This window comes from Mixophyes fleayi, chromosome 4 (genome assembly GCF_038048845.1).
Source record: "Mixophyes fleayi isolate aMixFle1 chromosome 4, aMixFle1.hap1, whole genome shotgun sequence".
Taxonomy (NCBI): Eukaryota; Metazoa; Chordata; class Amphibia; order Anura; family Limnodynastidae; genus Mixophyes; species Mixophyes fleayi.
The window spans coordinates 165,434,362-165,455,459 of NC_134405.1; the positions used below are offsets into that span (position 1 = coordinate 165,434,362).

At 38.7% G+C, this 21,098-nt stretch overlaps 1 protein-coding gene across 3 annotated transcripts; it reads left to right on the top strand.

The window, feature by feature from the left end:
* Window positions 1-1,600: 1,600 nt before the first annotated feature.
* Window positions 1,601-21,032, top strand: RINT1 (RAD50 interactor 1). 3 transcript variants are annotated; one of them, XM_075208783.1, is made up of 14 exons: window positions 1,601-1,707; window positions 3,108-3,369; window positions 4,936-5,177; window positions 5,373-5,546; window positions 5,669-5,821; window positions 6,651-6,807; window positions 10,710-10,820; window positions 11,770-11,995; window positions 14,249-14,386; window positions 17,010-17,209; window positions 18,984-19,198; window positions 19,522-19,702; window positions 19,785-19,903; window positions 20,598-21,032. In XM_075208783.1, the coding sequence occupies exons 2-14, from the start codon at window positions 3,148-3,150 to the stop codon at window positions 20,818-20,820; spliced, it is 2,361 nt and encodes a 786-aa protein (XP_075064884.1). In that variant the 5' UTR covers window positions 1,601-1,707; window positions 3,108-3,147; the 3' UTR covers window positions 20,821-21,032. The 3 variants fall into 3 exon arrangements, with proteins under 3 accessions (XP_075064884.1, XP_075064885.1, XP_075064886.1); XM_075208784.1 differs by lacking the exon at window positions 1,601-1,707 and adding an exon at window positions 1,714-1,807; XM_075208785.1 differs by lacking the exons at window positions 1,601-1,707; window positions 3,108-3,369 and having other exon boundaries at window positions 5,088-5,177; window positions 5,414-5,546.
* Window positions 21,033-21,098: the final 66 nt, after the last annotated feature.

Here is a 21,098-nt window from a genome sequence, read left to right on the forward strand (position 1 = left end):
CCATAATAACGGTATTGAAGCGCGGCCACGTTGTTCTCAAGAACTTGGAGGCCAATTGAGTCTCCCCCTAAGAATTTACCCCATAGCAGTTATTTTTCCACAACACAAATTTTTTTGCTTTTGGTCTTTGCCCGTCATGTTACCTGTCAAGTAAAGAAATATAAATGTTCTGCTACCATAGAGAATTATACAAGCCCTATGTATACTATTTGGTCAGCATAAAAAATAAGCAGTACTCACGTATGACTGTTTTGGAAAAAAACCCTCAAAGCTCTCAGAGAGCACTTGTTAGTTTTGCCTCCCCCCCCCCCCCCAGCCTTTATTGTATTGCTTTAAAAGCGCTGCAATCTGAAACATTAAGTAAATTTGCCTCCCTCCATTGCTGGGACAGGACCCACTCTGGAATTCACTGAGATTCATAAAATGACTACAGAAAAGCCAAAGCACAATTAGGACCACTGTCCATTACTAAGTATATCTAATTTAGTGTTAGCACATTATTATTTTAATGTTGTGACTGGAGGGAGGCCTAATTATAAAATGTGGGTGCTATTGATTTAACACCAGTAGTGTTTGGAGTTTTCTAAATTTTATGTACCCATTTTTTTTTTCAAATAGGGCATCCAACATTCCAGGATCCAGACAAGCAGCAACTGATCTAAACACACCAGCAGCCGCAGGTGGTGAAAGTGAAAAGAACAGGCAGGAGAGAGCAGAACAGTCTGTCAACTGTCCAGAATCTGGTGGGACAGTCCCGAATTTGGGTGACTGTTTTGCTTAGGACAGTTGGGAGGTATGTCTCACTTCACTGTGTACTGCTCGTGAAAGCAGAACTGTGTGCACCTAACAGTAGTGCCTGTGTATTTGTCTTAAATGATAACCATGCTACATCATAGGGGGTTACCCTGTCTAAAGTGCCCAGGCCCCTCAGAGCCTTAATCCTGCTCTGGGCCAGGACATAAAAATATATATATATGGATTAAGCAACACTAAAATAGCCTCTTTTTATATAGATAAATATATATTGTACCAAAAAACCACCCTTTAAGGATGGGCCGCTACTTATGGACCAGTGCTGTGTGCTTGCCCCCGAGCTAAACTCTGCCAGCCCTTCCCTGGCACCAGGATGACTTTATTACCGTTATTACAGTAAATTTAACCCTGCCTTCTGCTTGCAGCTCCCAAAAAGCTGGCGTTGATACTACCGTAATAACAGTATTTAGGCACACTATTACCGTAATACCGGTAATAGTGCGCAGGTCACGCTACTTTTTACAGTAATGCGGCCAACTGAATTCCCCTCATAAACTGGCTAATACTCTACAATGTGTCATGTTTTTAAGACTCTTTTCTGGGATTAACTACTGATGACTGAAAATCAATTTACAGGAGAATAAACCTGACAGGGAAAACAATTTTTCAATCTGAATTCAGTAGAAATATAGCAGTTTACCTGATTCTCCATCACTTTAGAACGCTGCTCTGGTTCCCCTTTACTTTCAGTATAGCTACACGGGAACATTCACAGCAGCAGCAGCAGCATCAGCACCCTCAGCCTCCTCCCCCGTGTACCATGTGACTACACAGTAGTCACATGACTTGGTGATGTCAGCAGGTCCTTTCGATGACGGGGATGTAGCCATTATAGTCTCGGTCTTCTCCCTGGCTCACAGGGCAGCTGCGGAGTGCGGCTCTGGTTACTTACAGGTATACATAAATGTCCGACCAAGCATGTAGCCATTTGATTTTCTTATAGTCCTGATCACATTACGACGATTTATGAAATTGCCTTTAAATTAAATTGCAGGTAGGCTGGAACCTATTGTTTGCAATATTGTATTTTTTTCTGATATGTCCAATTTTGAGTAAGACAGCATGTGTATGTTGTCTATGACTCAAAATATGCATATAAATAGCGGATGGTGATATTTGACTTCTTACCAATATATATGAGATTGCCTTCTACTGTAAGTTATAAGGATAAGTCACTAATGAGTTCTGTAACTATCTAAATATAGGGTTATATACTGAGATGCGTGACCTGTATAAAAGCACTCTGTGTAATAATTTGCAATAGAGGTTCTTTAGTCCTTATTATACACTGGAGGGATGTCATCAGAACGCACACATTATAAGTGATTATATAAAAACGATATTGGGCATTACTGGTCCTGTTGGCTTCTTACATGGTATTGCTACTGCTAGTGGCTTGTTACTAGACATTACTATGACTATTAATATATTGAAGTCATGGCTTATTATTGCACACTACTAATACTGGTGACTTTTACTGGGGATTACTTCCACAGCTGGCATATTTGTCATTACAGGTGGCATATGAATGAGCATTTATTTTACTGCTGAATATATTCCTGATCAATATTTCCATTGGTGGCTGATTATGTAACTGTATTGTAGACTTACTACTAAGGGCTAGATTTACTAAGCTGTGGGTTTGAAAAAGTGGGGTGTTGCCTATAGCAACCAATCAGATTCTAGCTGTCATTTTGTAGAATGTACTAAATAAATGAAAGCTATAATCTGATTGGTTGCTATAGGCAACATCCCCACTTTTTCAAACCCGCAGCTTAGTAAATCTAGCCCTAAGTATTACTGCCAACATATTACTGGGCATTATTGCAATTGTTAGCATACTTGGCATTGCTGATGCTGTTTCATAGTTAATAATGTTGGGAGACTGTGTGTAAGACCCATAAAATTGAGCAGGTTGCCCAACATTGCTGCAGGTATTATTTCAATTTGCTGTTGGAGTGGGCTAATGATCTTATGACACTAATCTTGTGATCATTCAGAGCCAATCAGGTGCCGCTCTTGAAATCTACTCTGCTGCCTAGAGCTTGATGATGTCGCTGAAAGTTTCTCAAAAACATAATATGTATGTTTAGTTCGTCTATTTTGTTGTCTATAGAGATATCTGTTTAATGTGTGTATGTGAAAGATCCTATTTAACAAGTGTGGTAGCGGATATATAATGCCACTGACACAATGGACTATCTATTAATTAAGTCAAAATAACAATAAAAAAAATCAGGAATGATGTCATCATGACATAAAATAGTGCATTCTAAAAGGAAGTTTCTTTTCAGGTGCTATCAGTTTCCACAAAATTGTGTGCATTGGTCGAATATGGAATATTGTGAGAATGAGAAGCAACTAGACAAACAAAGAAACAGTGACCTGGAGAGATCAAATGAGAATTTAGAATGGTCTGATCCAAACACATGTGATCTTCCATTTTATGTTTGTGAGTATGTAGAGAAGGAAATTGGAAATGATTTCAAGTCCCTACGGAAAGTTTCCAGTCTTATTGAGGCCATTGCAGAAGAGAAAAAGCACCTGGAAGAGCAGGTATGCTAACCTATAATCACAGCTTTATCTGGAATCTGAAAAGCTCCTGAAACTTATAGTCTATGCTTTATATTATTCTTTGTTTTATTATTTATTTAGCACTGATCATATTATGTAGTGCTATATACAAAATATGTAGTCCTTCACATCAGTCCCTGCCCTGTTGGAGCTTCTAATCTAAATTCCCTACCACACACAGAATTATATACAGGTGGGGTGCAAGTCTAATGTCTCTGGCAGCACCTCCGGAGACTGCGTTGCTGGCCCCAGGGCAGAGAGAGGCATGGCCCCAGCTGGGTGGAGACCCCACGGTTTATTGGGGGAAGGAATTGGATGGATGTAGGGACAAGCACAGTGAATCAATTGGTTATACACTTATATTTTTTCAATAAATTATTATATATACTTTCTATTTGATTGTATACTTTAATTTGGAAATAATGTTAGTGCTCTCACAGTATGTCTTCTACATGATATCTCTTACTATTTAATACATACAAGTAGCTTTAGGAAAACAACACACTGTTTTCAATCAGGGAACTTGGACCACAAATTGTCTGCAATTCTTGCTAAAAATACTCTGTAGTATCCAAATGATTAATTTCTAGTCTCTATCTGTAACTGTGTTTCTTAAAGTCTAAAGACTTTATGTCCAGTTCTATTTGGTGGTATAAATTATATTGCATAAAGATATCCACACCAGATATGTCTTAAAGTGTTAATACTTTATTAATCCCTCAAATTCTATTTTAGGGGTACACGCCCAGAATAATATACACTATCACAAATAAAAAGTAGAAAAAAGGGTTCTGATATTGGAGGCACTATTATTCTATGTACCAGTATAATACATATACTATTTTCTATTGTCCAATTCATTAAAAACAAATTTTTATTATTTCAACTTAAAATTCTATTCATAAAACATGGTAATGATTTATGCTCCGAGATATAAAGTATTAAACTTATAGTAATAAAGATGTGAAATTTTGTGAAAAGAAGAAAAAGGGTAAAAGAGACAATCTTCTTATTAGGTCCTCATTGCTAGTTAGTTGGAAGCTGAGACACAATTATATTAAGAACTCTTGGATGATATAATACGACAAATTTAACATAGAATGAGACCACTACATCATCTAAGATATTCATAATTGGCTGAGGTGCACATCTTCTTTCGAAAGGATGGTCCATTTATGCCACACAAAAAATAACCCCTAGTTGACTCCATTTAATAAGTTATAATAAAATACAACTAAGTATCTAATAGTGACAACTAATTTAAGCAAAGATCTGAAGTTTATATAACAATGAGGACCTAATAAGGGGATCTTCGTATAAAGTTTTCACTTGGTATACATAGGTTCCCTTTGATTAGATTCTATATTTTGTTTATGTTTAATTGTTAACCATTACACCTAAGCACCTGTTATTCTATTGCTGACTCTCAACTTTGTACCTTGTCGAAAACCTAGTAAAAAAAAGTTTTGTTTAAAAATAATAATAAGGTGATCTTCTCTTTTCTATGTGGGCATTTTCAAACACTATATGATAACATTTTATCTTCAGGTTCTTACAGTCTCTTCTGAAGCTCCAAAACGAATTCAGGCTGCTCTAAACGATGCAGAAAATACAAAGTCCTCTCTTGCATCTCTCCTGGAAAGAGAAAATACTATGACTAAATCAATTAGCAAGCACTTGGTGGAAGCTGCCCCATGGATGGAGGATTTAGGGGCACTAATAGACCAGATCAATGAAGTAGAGAGACACCTATCTTACTTAAAATGGATCTCACAAATTGAAGAGCTAAGGTAAACTAATTCTAAAACAATGACAGACTTATTGACTGTATGGTATAACAAGCCCTGTAACTAACTCTAATTGGATAAACACCTATCTGCAAATGTGGTTTGCATTACTGATTTCTACTGTATTTTTGTTTTATCAAGATGATTTGAATATTGTGGGTACAATTATAGCATTGTAGCTTTTTTTTTTTTTTTCAGTGATAACATCCAACAACATCTCATGACTAACAATGTTGCAGAAGCTGCTAGCACCTTGGTATCTATGGCTGAGTTGGCTATTAAGCTACAGGATTCATCATGTACTCATCTACTCAAATTTATCGGATCCACTGTTCAGTTCTGGCACAAAATCCTAAAAGACAAATTAACAAGGTAAATTTGAGATGGCTGATCATGGGGTAGTGACTAAGGCCACTACACACACAATTGATCTTCTAGTCATTTGTTAATGCACTGTCTTTGTGCATTGATTAAACACGATTTCCTTTCTTTAGTGACTTTGAAGAAGTGTTAAACCATTTAAACTGGCCATTCATTGGTCCTCCTCAGTCGCGGACACCAGTTTCATCATCAGCCTCTGCCAGTCTAACAGAGGTTTACACTAACTTGGATACACTCTTTACTCAACTCCTTAAGCTTCAAATTTCGTATCCTTTTCAAATAAGTCGAATGAAGAATGTGATTAATTACTAGGTTGTTGTTGTTGTTAGTGTTGTTTATTATTATCATCCTTTTACTTATAAAGCATTAGACACAAGGACCAGAGTATTAAATGTATCCTATAGAGTTAGAGGTGCTCAAACATCCCTGCTAGTTGGATTCTTTGGGAATTTCAATCTGGGTGAGGTCTTGAAGATTCAACTTCAGCTCTCTGTCTATTCTTTAGAGTAGAAGAACAGTTACTAGGAGGGGTTGTAAAACTGTATTGCAGTGGGGAAAATGGTCTTTTAAATTTTGCAGTAGTATATAAAATAGGAGCAAGTATTTAGAGGAATTCCTGTATTCATCCTTGTGAATAGTTACTTTGAGTTGCATATCTCTGATATGTGCCTTAAATGTTTTGTGAGGTTTTCTCTGTTCTTGATAGTCATAGGTGTCTAAGTCTAAAGCGGGACCATTTTGGCTGTCATTGCATAAACTGTGTTGGCAATGGAGACTCTGAAAAGATATGGCATTGTGCTTTTAAAATGTAAGCTGGAAATTATTGTTGCAGGAGCCAGTTTTTGTGTGCAGGTTTCCATGGTTTTTCTTTTTTGCATACAAAATACATTTGCCTTGTTTGCTGCAATTCGTCTGGTCACCTGGGAAAATAAGCAAGAGTAGCTTCCATGCGAGAGTAAGCACTGTGTCACAGGGGATACCACATGTACATATGTTACACAATCACATCATATTACCGCCTGAAATAACAGATATCCTAACTGAATGCTGTTGTCAATCAAAGATGATTTATATTTCCTTAAAATATGTTCCCAGAGATGAATTAATAAGCAAACCTAAACAGATGTTGGAGAAATATTCCCTTCCAGCATCTCCTACCATCATTCTCCCCATGCAGATTATGTTAAAACCTCTACAAAAGAGATTCTGGTATCATTTTACAGGCAATAAACAAACCAATGTTTTAAGCAAGGTGAGGACTGTTTCTGTATATATTCTATTGTATTGCCATACATCACATGTGCATACGTTATAGGAATGTGAGATGAACTGTTAAATTGTATTTATCTTTCATTCAATCTGGGGGACAACTGCTACCATGGCTTGTATTTAGGGGCATTGGAGTTGGCAGTTAAATAGTTAAACTGTTAATGTAGCTGTTGACAGAAGCGCCTTCTCTCTGCAACCCCTTTAGCTCTTCAGTGTTATTTAAGTGCCCTTGGGAGTTGGACTTTATTTTAACTGCTCTGCAGCTATTGCTGTAGGTTAGGTTTTATTTTATTTTGTTTGATTCATTTATTAGTAATTTGTAATGTGTACTGTGTCGGCAGTATACTCCTGAGAGGATTATGTATTCTGCTATTCTCCTTGTCGACAGGATTCCCTTCTCCTGACTGGACTTAATCTATCCTAGAGGGACCAGTACATTGTTGAATTCTTGTATTACTGTCTACTGGTGTGAACTGTATTTGACTGTATATATTCATATATCAAACTGTATTATACACCGTTTTATAACTTGACAGATGCAAGTACTATTACACATATAGTGGTTAAAAAGTGAGGAGGAGCATTTTATTTTCATGTAGTACTGCCCCCCCCCCCCCCCCCCCCCACCCCTCAGCAAATTGGTATGTTCCTTGGAGACCAGTTCAGGAGAAGTGATAATTGGGGACAGTTGAAGAAACTCCTGACCAGTTTTACCTCACACTGCTACTGATCAGCAGTATATACTGTGTCTGACTGACAGGCTGCTCTCTATCTGCAGGTACTCTGCACTAGACATGGTTCTGGAGGGATGAGTACCTTACATTAGTTTTGTCTCACACATATCTGTAAAAATAGATATCTGTAGAATATTTATATTTGTTTACTAATTCCTTCACATAGATGGTCTTGCTGTAGAGATTCTTTCTGTTATGATTATTCTGTTATTTATATGAACACAAAATTGTGTTTGGGAGTAGAGTTATGAGACTTGTGTATTTATATAAACAGATAATTGATAGAAATATATATATATATATATATATATATATCTATCTGCAACTATTGATATAGAGTTGCAGGTTGCCTATCTCTGTATCCTAAATATTGCAAAATATATCTGACAAAGGCAAAACGAACAAGGTAAAATATTTTACCTCTGCAAAATGTAAATCCAAACTACGCAGTGTACGGTAGGATCCAGGGTGGGTTTGTGTGGACTGTGATGCAGATGGCTGGGGCAGGTGCCCACGAGGCTCCTCCCTCCCCCTCAGATGGGAGAACCAGCGTAGGCGACTGCATTGAGAGTGTCTCTGACAGCACTATTTCAGTTGCTCACCCATCCTGCAGCGATACCAGCAGTGGATGCGATTATCACTCTGGCTCAAAATGCATCATTGCAGCCTTCTAAGACTGCTGCCCTTAAGACATATTCAAAGACTGCAGGGAAAGGTTTTTCTGACTGCCAGCTCCTCTTGGTTCTCAAGGACAAATCCAGGCGGAAGCTTCTTAGACTACTTAATTGGTACATGACCTTTGAAAAATGAAATACATTTCTTGAGTCCACGAAAATTCTGACTTCCCATAAAAGGTTTAGGTCTGCTCATCCTCTCTTCGTGGTCTCTGATTCAGAGGCCCAGTGGGAAAGAGGCAGCAGAGGTATGTAGTATGCTTCCCTCCTTCTGAAGAGCTGACAAATCTTATGGAGTCAGCATGGAAACAGCCAGACAAAATTTATTGTACCGTGTAAGTTTCCTTGCCTCTTTCCACTTCAGATGGATGAGATGGCCCAATGGGAACAGGTATCTAAGGTGGATACACCTCTAGCACGCTAGGCATGACATATATACCTGGCTTGGCTACTCTTAAAAATAGCTCTGACCGTAAAATGGAAAGTTCTTTAAAGATCATGCTTTCTTCCATTTTGGTGGCTTGCTTCCTCTGGCATTACATTTAAAAGATGCCTCAGGATATCTATTTGAGGCAGCTCAAAATGTAGCCTTAGTCTCTTCCATCTCTGCAGATCAAAGAATTTTGTGGTTGCGTTCATGGAACGCAGATAACAAATCCAAAAAGTACTTGTAATTTCTTCCTTATGATGGCTCTGTTCTTTTAAGTGCAGAGCTGGGCGACATATCTCTCTAGGAGAAAAAAAGTTGTTGTTTTTTTCACCCGGTTAATGTTCAGAAGCCCTGAGGACCTTGTTTTGGTTCCTTTCATCTTCACTTTCGGGGTGGCTCTTCAAACTGCGAGCAGGCTTACTGAGGTAAGCCTCATTTCCAGGGACCAGTTACAGATGGGCAGGATGCCCTATTCCAACAGGTGTCCAGGAACTAAAAACCTTAAAAAGCCTGCAACCTGACGGGATTCCTCTCCGCCTCGTGGCCGTTAGGATGCCTCTTGCTGTTCCTGAACCAATGGGTGGCTTCCACACATGATGGGTGGATTACGGGGATCTTAATCCATGGCTACATGATGGACCCCCAAAGTCGCCCACCTCACAGTTTCTTTTACACCACCATGCGAGACAAATTGACGAATATTGGTTATGAGATAGTTGTTGATGCCATGTTTAAAGGCCAATAAACCGGGCTCTGCCCTTAATTATAGTGTGGTGGACCTCTTTTAGTTGGTGCAAATGCAGGATTTGTCATACGGCAGCCTTTCGACTCTCCAGGTTCTTAGCCTTTTCACAGGATGGTTTGGAGGTTGATTTTTGCCTTAGTTCCCTAAAGGTGCAGGTATCTGTCCTTTTTTTTTTTTATATTTTGAAAAAAGGCTAGCAGGTATACTGGAGGTGCAGACTTTCTTCCAAGGAGTTCTACACATCCAGCCTCCTTATGTACCATCTAAGGCACCTTGGGACTTGAAGTTGGTGATTAGGGATCTTGAATCATTCCCCCTTGAGTTCAGTCAACTCAAACGGTTCAAGTTCCTAATTTGGAAGGTGTGGGGCTCTTTTGTCATTCAGCTTACCTGGTATTCCATACTGACCAGGGCTGTATTGTGCAATATACCTTGCTTCCAGCCAAAAGTGATCTGGTTTTCATCTTATTAAGAGATTGAGTTCTCAGTCTTTCAATGGATCTTTGGATCATGGATCCTTGACTTCATTGGATGTGGTCCATGCTCTTAAAATGTATGTGGACAGGAAGTCCGCTATGCGGAGGATGGATTCCTGTTTATTTTTGTATGATGCTCACGTGAGTGGCTGGCTGGTTACAAAATGAACTGTTGCTAGGTGGTTAATGTTCACCATCAGGCAGGCATGAATTAGTTCTGATCTGCCTGTACCAGATCATGTCACCGTGCATTCCATCCGTTCTCTTCGGATGCGCGCAACGGTGCATCGGCAGATCATTTTCACGCAAAACTAGCTAGTTTTGCAGTTCCTCTGCAAATGCATTTGAGGTAAAGGGTGATAACATTCCTTCAAAGTCAAACCTTGTGATTTCACTTGATGCATGTCTGTACATAAAATACTGCTCACTGATCATATCAGGCAAATGTATAGACCAGATATATTGGGGAATCCTATGATTTGGTGCAGCCAGGTGTATTGTGGACAATAAGATCAAAGAGGAAAATATACAAATAAGTGGACCTACCTATAGTAGATGCTGCATGTGTTTACCACATGGTGAGTGCATGTCACAATCTTTGAGCAACACAACTTAAAAAACAAGCGCAAAGAGCAGGTGTTCCAGTTTCTAGTAGTATCCTATTAGCTGTGCTATGAAATTTTAAATTGTTATATACTAATGTTGTGGTTTTTTTTTGGTTTTTTTTGTTTGTTTTTTATTACTGTCAAATTAGGATCTAAAAGCTTAATGATAAGAGCCAGTTTCACCATCATGATGTTTAAATGTCATTCTTCTTTTAACCCAGCCTGAGTGGTACCTTACCCAGGTACTCATGTGGATTGGGAACCATACAACCTTTTTACATGAGAAGATTCAACCAATTCTGAACAGAGCAGGTTCCCCTGTGAATGGTAAGGTAAGGCATTAGGATTACAGCGACCTCCGTGTTACTTTGTTTATCTTAAACATTACAGCTATGAAATATGCACATATGACCTTGTTTTTATCAATTTAGGCTTAAGCTATAAAAATGTGGAAAAATATTGTTCAGTGTTTGGCTCTCACAAGATACCATTTAGTTGAAATGGCAATAAAGCTGCTTCATCTTTGTAACACTGTAGTTTATATCTACACTTGTATAAACTGGTTATAACTTATGTAAGTCACACAGGCAAATCTTTATACAGCACTAATTTCACAATTCCGAGCACTAATTATAGACCTGTTCAGACCATCAATTTACAGGATTGTAGTGATGTATACTATTTCTCACACACGACAGTACAATAAGACTAGTAACCTTAATTATTTGTCTTTACTTTGGGTTGCCAGCACATAACTCCTATTTTATTCTCTGCTCAATTGATTGTGTTAAGCAGCAGTACAAATGGTTAATGTACATATACTTCAGTTTGTCATTTTTTAAAATCTGAATCAGAGCACCTTTTTAGACTTTGATTTCCAACAAAACATATACAAAACTGACCCCTAACTCGAAGTCCCGTGTGTGATATTTCCATCATGCTCGTTAATGGCTCAAAGTTGTAGTGACCTATTGCTACCAGTCATCCCTTAGCAGTTGTAGTCTATCATGCAAACGGACTACTGAAAGCTATTGTGATTGCTATGGGATATTGCATCTTTATACTATTTTCATCAATAAATCACAGCCTTTGTTTTTTAAAGCTGCTATGATTGCACTTTGACCTTTTTGTCTGCTGCTAATATGTAGTGTTGTTTATTCTGTATACAAATGATAATATTAGATACATAATTGTCATTAGGTTGTGCAAATGAACACTAGTACATGTGCTGTGTCTGTATAAGGTTTTCAGTGCACCTCTTTCTGGCTGCCGTCTCTACAGATGGAGTTTACTCGTGGTCTTGTCATATTGGTTCTGGAGAAGTTGTCTGTTGATATCCCTTGTTTGCTGTATGATGATGTCCTCTTTTGTCATCTTGTGGATGAGGTGCTTTTGTTTCAAAGGGAACTCCACACGGCACATGGTTATCAGAGCAGCCTTCCAAACTGCATGTACATCTTGTCAGAGGACACCTTCTTTCAAAGATGGCTGACGGTGGAAAGAAAACGTAAGAAAAGAACAATACACCAATACTTACTGTGCTTAATCTTTGTTAATCTCAACAGCAACATAGAGATAGACTTATTCCTTTTTATTTATTTATTTTTTAAATACTAGCTGATACATTTTGTTTTCTCTTTCTATAAAACAAATGCAGCAGCTTAACTGTGTTTATAATGTTTGTTAAACCTTTCCTGCAGTTAGAGAACAATAAAACAAAAAAAAAAGAAAAAGTCCAATGAAGTGTAGTATCTGTCCTTGTTGACATTTATGAAGCCTTTGTTCATGGTTACATTGGTCCCCTGGCATTAATAAAGCAGTTTTTATGTGGTGTCCCAGGGTGACTGAAAGACAGAAGGGAGGGGAGCCCCACATGCTTGACATGGCACTTATTCATTATTTAACTTGAGTTGATTCTTGATTGACCCTTATGGACTCCATCCCCCGTATTTCTGGATTGTAGTCTGGAATTGAGGCTCCCACTTTTAGGAGACTAAAGATTTAGTTTCCTGGGTGAAGTGTGTTTTGGCCAGTGGACAAGGGACAAAGAGGCTCTTCCTCCCCCTGTGTACTTTTTGTTGGAGTTTTTTGCATTTATCATATGGCGGGGAGAGCCAGTGTCTGTTTTCTATAAAATGATTCTTGGCCTTTTGACTCTCCCTATACCCATAGAAAATGGGTCCTAGGTAATGGAAGACATGGTGCCTGGCCATGTTGTATGCATGCACTTTGGATTTTCTGTACAAAATACTGGAGCCTTATTTGACACTTATGACTAAAATGTGAATCATGAATAATTTAAATATCATGTATATAATTGTTTTTTTCTGTGGTACGTTTTTGTTTTCAGTATCATTTGTGTTAGCAGGCTGAACCCATATAAATCCCTTAATCTATGTCTAAGCCAGTTGATCCCAAACTTTTTCAGTTTGAGGCACCCTTATTTAGGATCTCCAAAAATTTTTCAAGGCACCCCTAAGTCAAAATAATTACCAATTAGTGCCCCACCTTGCTTTCCCAGCTTACTACCGGCCCTGATCGCGGCCTCCCGTGAGATTGCTGTGTCATCCAGTTTGGTAACCGCTGGTCTACTTCAAAAGATTTTGGAAGTTCTCTTTTTCGTGGTGTGGAAGACAACAGGAAGTTGGGAGAAATGACTCTCAACATGCCTTGTGGGAAAATGGGTCCTGAAGACCTTGGGCCTGATTCATTAAGGATCTTAACTTGAGAAACTTCCTATTTCAGTCTCCTGGACAAAACCATGTTACAATGCAAGGGGTGCAAATTAGTCAAGTTAAGATCCTTAATGAATCAGGCCACTTGTCCATAAGGTGCCTAATGGGTCCAGGGCACTCTAATTTAAAGTGATATTTCTCTCTTTAGGAAGGACTTGAGGATTGGGACCCGATGAGCACGCTACATCTCTCTTGTGCACATTGAACACTAAGAGCTTCACATCTCTGGCTGAAAAAAGCAGAGAAAAGAAAAAATGCTGATTGGGAATCACTGTGCCATAGAGAATACTCAATAATTGCCCTAAGCCTGGTATAGAAGCAAGGCAGAGTCTGAAATAATGACATTTATTTTGTCAGAAAGTATATTACTCCAAGTAGTGCAGTAGGAATTTATGCCACAACTTGGTGACTGATTACCTGATATTCAAACATATATTCCACAATGATACATTGTGGCACAACCCATAATCATACCTCCTCTGTTGTACTGGGTCTATTATTCGCTAGAATGGCTCTTTCCAAATATTCAGAAACCACCCACTACTCTGCATTAAAACTTCTGTTATACTCCTCTATAATTACTGTCTCTAATGCAGTCCTGCAAGATTTTTACCGAACAGCATTATAACTCTTGTACTCCCTTTAAAAGGTGTCTTCAAAGTGCTGCTACTAATGAAAACCTGCATGCTATCTGTCACTTTTACCCCTAGCAAGGTTTTGAACACAATACTTTGGACCAGCACTGTTGTTGGCTCTTCTTCAACTTGAATCACAAAGATACATTTTCTCTTAGTAGGGACTTATCTTACAACTGGCCTAGCACTGACTGAAAACCTCTCTCAAACAACTGCATTGACCCAGTAAATGCTTGTGTCTCCCATTATTTTTAATTCCTGTAAATTTCACCCTGCCACATCCAGGGTCTTCACCCTTGTGTCCATTTTGTATATTTGCTTTTTCTAGTTGTTGGGTGTCCAATAAAGAAATACATACTTAAACACATTTCCTGCTATTTGCATTGTCAGTGGCGCTAGAGAAGATGGATTCTATGCTGTCTTCAGAGGCTGCCTGGGTGTCGCAGTACAAAGATATCTTTGATGTGGATGAAATGAAGTTTCCAGATTGTGCGGAGACATTTATGACTCTTCTCCTTGTTATCACAGGTAATTCCTAATTTCACAATATTTGAATGCTAGAAGTCCCATCTTCCCTTGTTCCAGTGATGATGTGTCTCTTCCGCAGAACTGCAAGCATATGTCATCAGAAAAGCTCATAGCGGGTCATTCCACATCAAATCAACACAATTTTAAAAATATTTCTACCTTAAATTCTCTCATTTCAATTCAATTTGGTATAATGCTGCCATGGGTGTAAGGAAACCCCCCAAATCTTAGGCTGATATGTGCACTGGTTGTTTAGTTATATGCCTTTAAAACTGGACTTTTTCATCTAAAATGTTGCTTTTAATGTTTTTTTAAATTGCATTTGTCGATCACCTGATTGAGCTACAGTTGGCTAAGGTCTCTTGTTAAACCTACTTTTTATGGGCTTTCATATGATATATAACACAGCAGTATGTTTCTAGAAAAATTAAATGTTAAATTTTCAAAATTTGGATTCACCCAAAAAGCCATATTTTTAAACTTTTGAAAAACATCTCAAAAATTGTTCATACTGTTGTTAATAAATCCCCAAAGTTTTGTTTTAGGTCATCTGCTACAAGAGCTTTCAATTTTGGGTGATTTCATGAAAATTGTATTTATTTAAGCACTGCACATCTGAGAAGATCAACAAAACAATATTATTTTCAGTTCACTTCATTAGAGGAATGCACTTTCCTCTTCATGTGTGTTTGGGGACAAGATTTTACAGACGGCACCTACTCCCACTTCTGCGCAGGAGTGAAGGCTTAAGTGGAAAGATACTCTACATGGAAAGACACTTCAAATATGTTGGATAGGCCCCCCTTTTACATTTCCCATTTGAGTCTTTTGGTTCTTGTTTCCATCACTGACGTTTTCATGCTGCCATTGATGACCGTGTTCCATGCTTACCAGCTGCTGCTGTATGCCACATGTGGGTGGTAGTGAAATAGTGGTTAATGAAGTCCATATTATATTAACAAAATAATAGCCACATTTGTGCTACAAAACTGGAGAAAAAGGTGTTCATTTTTTTTTTATTTAAAAATCTAATATCGAGTCAGTTTTTGAATAATTTGGATGATTGATTGGTATGAGAATCAATTTTTAAAAACCAGTCCAGTTATTGTGAGTGACCAAACTGGATGAGATCAGGCTATCTAGCTAGATCTCCACACCACAGATTTTTTAATGGGGTTGTAAGATGACCACACATACAGGCTAATAGAGGTAATCTACAGTCCTCTACCTACTGCATTTACCAACCTGTCCAGAAATTATCTAAAATATTCGGAAACACATGCTGTGTTATCAACCAATTTCATGCTATTGCTGCAGATATCTGAGCATGTTTGACCAGCATTATATGAATGGTGTTCTACTAGTAGCTGTGAGTTGAATTTAACTCCACAAATTAATTGCTGCAGTTAGAAATTACTTACTGTAAAACTCTGCAGTGCCGGACAGTCAGAATGACAGATTATGCAAAATACGAATCCTGCATAAAAACATGACAATTGCATACAAACCTGATGCATTTGTGATGTATGTTATACATCTTATATACCTTGTTGGAGATTTCTCCAGATCCGGGCCAAGGCGTTCTTGCTTAGTGTCTGTAGTAGACCTAATGCAGGGGCTTTAGTGACATAATGCGAGGTAAAGTATGTCACATGCCTAAAATTTTCCTGGTTATGTTAACTCTGACGAGGAGTTAGCTGGTCACTGAAGGGCTAGTCATACTTCACAAACTGAGAGCATTGAATGTATATCAAAGTGGAAATAGAATATCTTCCCCAGTATTCTCACTAGCACCTATTTCCCACGTGCTCCACCTAGCTGTTTTTACTTACCGCCTGGCTCTTGGAGCCTAACAGAGTCCTATTATAATAGAACAAACCATTGTTTCTCCTATTATAACAGGCACTATGTGAGCACTACAGCCAGCAGTGTGTGTTAGCCCACTGACCATCAGTCCTGACAGTTGTGGGCGGTAACCTCCAACATTTTTCAATATTATTGCAAAGTATTACACTGAGCCCACCCTGCAACTTCTTAATGCCACTGGCTGTCAACATTTTCTGGGGAGAACACTGGTTCCCCTAAGTCTAACCCTACCACACACTTTAACCTAGACCTAACATTAATGCAAGCCCTAATTCAAGCCTAAGTCTTACCTGTGAATTTAGCTTAAGCTTTAAAACTAATGTCCAGAGAGTTAACAGATCTCTAATTCTTCTTCTTTGATGTCATAATCCCTCAAACAGCATAATTTGTACTATAGGAGATGCATGTGTACATTTTCATTTCTATACTTTTAGAGAGAGTTTCAAATTGTCTTTATATTTTGCCTGGATGGAGAGGGCAGTTCATGTTCTCTGTTTATTAATGTGGCCTAGCTCAAAAAGCCATATTAAACCACCACTTACAAGCTGGTTAGTGTATATTAAGAAATATCAGTGACTTTCCTTATTTTAAATCCTTATTTTAAATCGATAATCAATGTATGCTAGATTCCACCACCTTTCATCATTCAATTTCCAAAAGGCAAAATTATCTGTGCCTTTCCTACATTATAATTTGTTCCAAACAAAACCTTTTTCTGCTACTGAAATATGATTGGTTTGAATTTTGTGATTAATAGACAGGTATAAGAACCTCCCCACTGCAGAGAAGAAGCTGAAGTTCTTGGAGCTGCAGAAGGACTTGGTTGATGACTTTAGGATCCGTCTAACACAAGTGATGAAGGAAGAGAGCAGAGCTCTTTTGGGCTTTAAATACTGTGCCATTCTCAATGCCGTCAACTACATAGCAACTGTGCTTGGAGACTGGGCTGACAATGTTGTAAGTAGCAGTTTTTGTACTGACTTAAGGACTGGCCTGTACTACGTGTTTTTGGATGCCCTTTTAGAAGCATAAGTCAATGTATGAAATTTAAGACTGACCTAAAAGTTAGAGTTCTATGTGCATTGCACCACAATTGCTATCAAATTCATACCATATTGATATTTATTTTAATAGTATTGTTTTAACTGTAACTTGGCTTTAATGGGAAAACCATTTCACTTTCTAACTTTTTTTTTTTTTTTAATTCTTTATTTTGGTTGGTCATATAAGCAAATACAGGGAATAAGACTGTTATTATTGAACAGACGTATAAAAACAGTCAGAACAATTGAATCAACATGTACATAGAAGCTTATAATGAGACAACCTTTTTTACAATTTTATATGCGGTATCAAATTGTATATAACTAGTGAAAGTGTGAAATGTGGGAGTGGGGGGAAGGGAGTCAGAGAGGAGGGGGGGGGGGAGACCACAAAGCAGGTATATGAAAGAGCTCAGTGGGTGGAGAGTGTGTAGACGACTCAAGAAGATAAGGGGGCAAAGCGTATAAGGGAGCCGGACTTACCCCACATGGGTCCTTATCACGGGGCTAATTGTTAGGGGGACGCGAGCTTTCCACAAACTGCCAAGGAGCCCAAACCTGGTTAAAAACATGGCCTCTATCATGGAGGTAATAGGTAATCTGTTCCATGGCTGCGACATGCCAGATTTGTTTTTTAAGGGCTGTTAGAGAGGGAGGGGACGTTTTTTTCCAGTTTAGGGCGATAAGGGATTTAGCCGCTGTCAGTATGTGTAAAGCTAGTTTTTTGGAAAATTTGTCAAGCTCTGGAGGAGGATAGCATAGTAGAAACACCCAGGGGTCCTTTGCAACGGGAGCCTCAAATAGAGAGTTTAGAATGCCACAAACCACATCCCAGAAGGAGGAGATAATTGGGCAGGTCCACCATATATGGAGCATAGTTCCCCTGTGGCCACAACCCCTCCAACAATAAGGTGAAGAAGAGGGAAACATGCTGTGGAGTCGAGTAGGAGTATAATACCAACGGTAATAGATTTTATAAGAGGTTTCTTTAAGTTTGGTGGATATGGAGCTTTTAGCTATCCCCAGTCTCATGTCATCCCATGCTTCATCGTCCGGAGGGGGGCCTAGATCCTTTTCCCAATCAGCCTCATGTGCCCTCGGAGTAGGAAGGACAGCAGCAATAAATATACCATAAAGTTGGGATATCTGTCCCTAGGGTGATTTTTACAAAGATCTTCAAAGGGGGTTAGATCTCGCAAAACATAAGTAGGTGGCAGGGACCGCAAAAAATGACTAATTTGGAAAAACTCAAACGGACTAAGTAATGCGGGATGGGGAGTGACGCTGGAGTTCCGCCAGTGGGAGCCAGTGGTTTGCTTTGGAGAAGTCTCACTTTCTAACTTTTACACACATAAATGGGATGTTTTTTTCTGTATAGTCAAATAATATTTTATGGGTAATACATCAATTCACACGTGGTGTACTAACGTAGCAATAGTGGCATCTGCTCTGAAATGCAGTCAGTAAGCACATATTATATGCTATGTATGAGGAGGGTTGACGAGAGCAGGTACAGATTTCAGAGAGAGGTAGGCAGCATGTTTCTGGTGTTTGCATATGCGATGAGTAATAGTGTTGGTGAATATTAGGGGGACCTAATCGAATATAGTGTTTCATGTCTGGGGGGAGGGGGGTGGTTACTCTTACAAATACATTTTTTTTTTTTAATTTAATGCCTGTGTTTGCAGTTCTTTTTACAGCTTCAGCAGGCTGCCCTGGAGGTTTGCACGGACATAAACTCTAGCAGTAAGCTTCAACTTGGACAGCTGGCCTCCATGGAAATCTCTGTCTTTGATGATATGATTAACCTCCTAGAACGACTGAAAAATGATATGTTATGTCGTCAGGTAGAACATGTATTCCGAGAAGTCAAAGATGCTGCAAAGATCTACAAGAAAGAAAGGTAAATATCCGTGAAGATTACAGTTCTGTGGGGGGTATTCAATTGTCGGTGGGATTGCCGAAAATCCCGCGGTCCGCGCACGATTACCGATATTACGGTAATCGTGCGTGGAAAAACATGTAATACGGTAATTTACTCTCTGAGCCGTAAGCTGTAATCCAGCTACTAATTAGCGTATCCATGTATTAGTTTTTCCGCGGCAGGATTTTTGGCGATCCCGCCGACAATTGAATATGCCCCATGAAGTGTGATGTAACAAACAGGAAATGCTGCCCAAAAACACCATGCAACCTTTAACTGACCTGCAAATGTTCTATTTGCAGGTGGCTGTCTCTGCCGTCACAGTCAGAACAAGCCGTGATGTCATTATCCAGCACAGCCTGTCCAATGCTATTGGCACTCAGGGATCGTCTCTTACAATTGGAGCAACAGTTGTGCCATACATTGTTTAAAACTGTCTGGCAGATGCTTGCAGAAAAGCTGGATCTGTTCCTTTATCAAGATGTAAGTAAACAAATAAGTTGGTAATCACAGGGGCTTGGGATAAGTCAAGACTTTGATACTTATTGAGACTTTGTTTTCACAGATAATCTTGGCAAATCATTTCAACGAAGGAGGAGCAGCACAACTACAGTTTGATATGTCACGTAATCTCTTTCCTTTATTTTCACACTACTGCAAAAGGCCAGAGAATTACTTTAAACAGTGAGTATCCATATATACAAAGCATTTATAGGAGCAATGTAGGCTATGAGCAGTATATAATGAAAGGAAAAATAAACAGAATAATTGGGAACTTAAAGCAGCAATTCCAGAAATATTGTTTTTCTTCAAATAGCACGCTACCTTTTAATCATACATCTTTCTTTGCTATCAACCTACAAATCATCTCCTTTTCACAGACTCTCTGGCAGCCATTTTGTCTACCAATCAGTCAATCTGCTACGCAGGCGCTCAGCATGTCGTGATTGCAGAGGGGGGAGGAGGAGGATGGTGCAGCACAGAGGTCAGAGGGGTGTCCCAAAACCTCTCTGCTCACTACATTGTGTGCCATGTGACTGTGGTTGCCATGGTTGTCCAGAATTGAAAATCATTGATAGCAGCCTAAAGAAAAAAAACAAGAGAAAATGGTAACTACAAACCATTTTCTTAGCAAACCATTTTCTTAGCGTTAAAATAAAATAATTTTATGGCCTTGTTGCTTTAAAATGTACCTGCTGAATCTGCTTACATGTGATAGATGTTTGTATGAATATTGTAGCAAAAGTTCACAGAACAGTGCTTGACGTTTCCAATTATTGATCTCATCATGTACATTTTCTTCTCCCCAAATTCTGCTGTGCTATTAATTCAAATGACGCTGTAGACTTGTGTGATTGATATGTATTGTTTTTTGCAGTGTGAAGGAAGCCTGTATTATCCTGAACCTAAGTGTTGGTTCTGCCCTGCTGCTGAAAGATGTATTACAGTCTGCAGCACAGATGGTGGATAGAACCAGTGTCGATAACAAGGTGCCCTCTGCTACAGCAGCACTAAATGAACTTGGGATCTATAAGCTGGCACCTCAGGATGTGGAAATCCTTTTTAATTTAAGAACCAACTGGCCAAATACAGGAAAATAATTACTTTTTTAATCTCATTTTAACAGTCATTTCCCTTTTCCCTTATTTTCAAGAATGATATCAAACTGTTATATTTCCTTGGTTACAAATTGCTAATTACCCAAACTGTAAAGTGAAAATAAGTGTGCAGACATCTGTGTACTTATGTATGATAAACAGATAAAATAATTGTGTAAGTACCAAACATAACATTAAAAATGGCAAAAGAAGCTTCGCAAAGTTTATCTAAATTCATGGTGTTGGGGGAAACATTTGTTTTTCTCTGTTAAGCCCTATAT

Coding starts and splice junctions, on each gene's coding strand:
- RINT1 (XM_075208783.1), top strand. CDS start 3,148: ATGGAATATTGTGAGAATGAGAAGCAACTAGACAAACAAAGAAACAGT. Junction 19,199..19,521: donor AAGATCTACAAGAAAGAAAG/GTAAATATCCGT, acceptor TTCTATTTGCAG/GTGGCTGTCTCTGCCGTCAC. Junction 19,904..20,597: donor CCAGAGAATTACTTTAAACA/GTGAGTATCCAT, acceptor TGTTTTTTGCAG/TGTGAAGGAAGCCTGTATTA.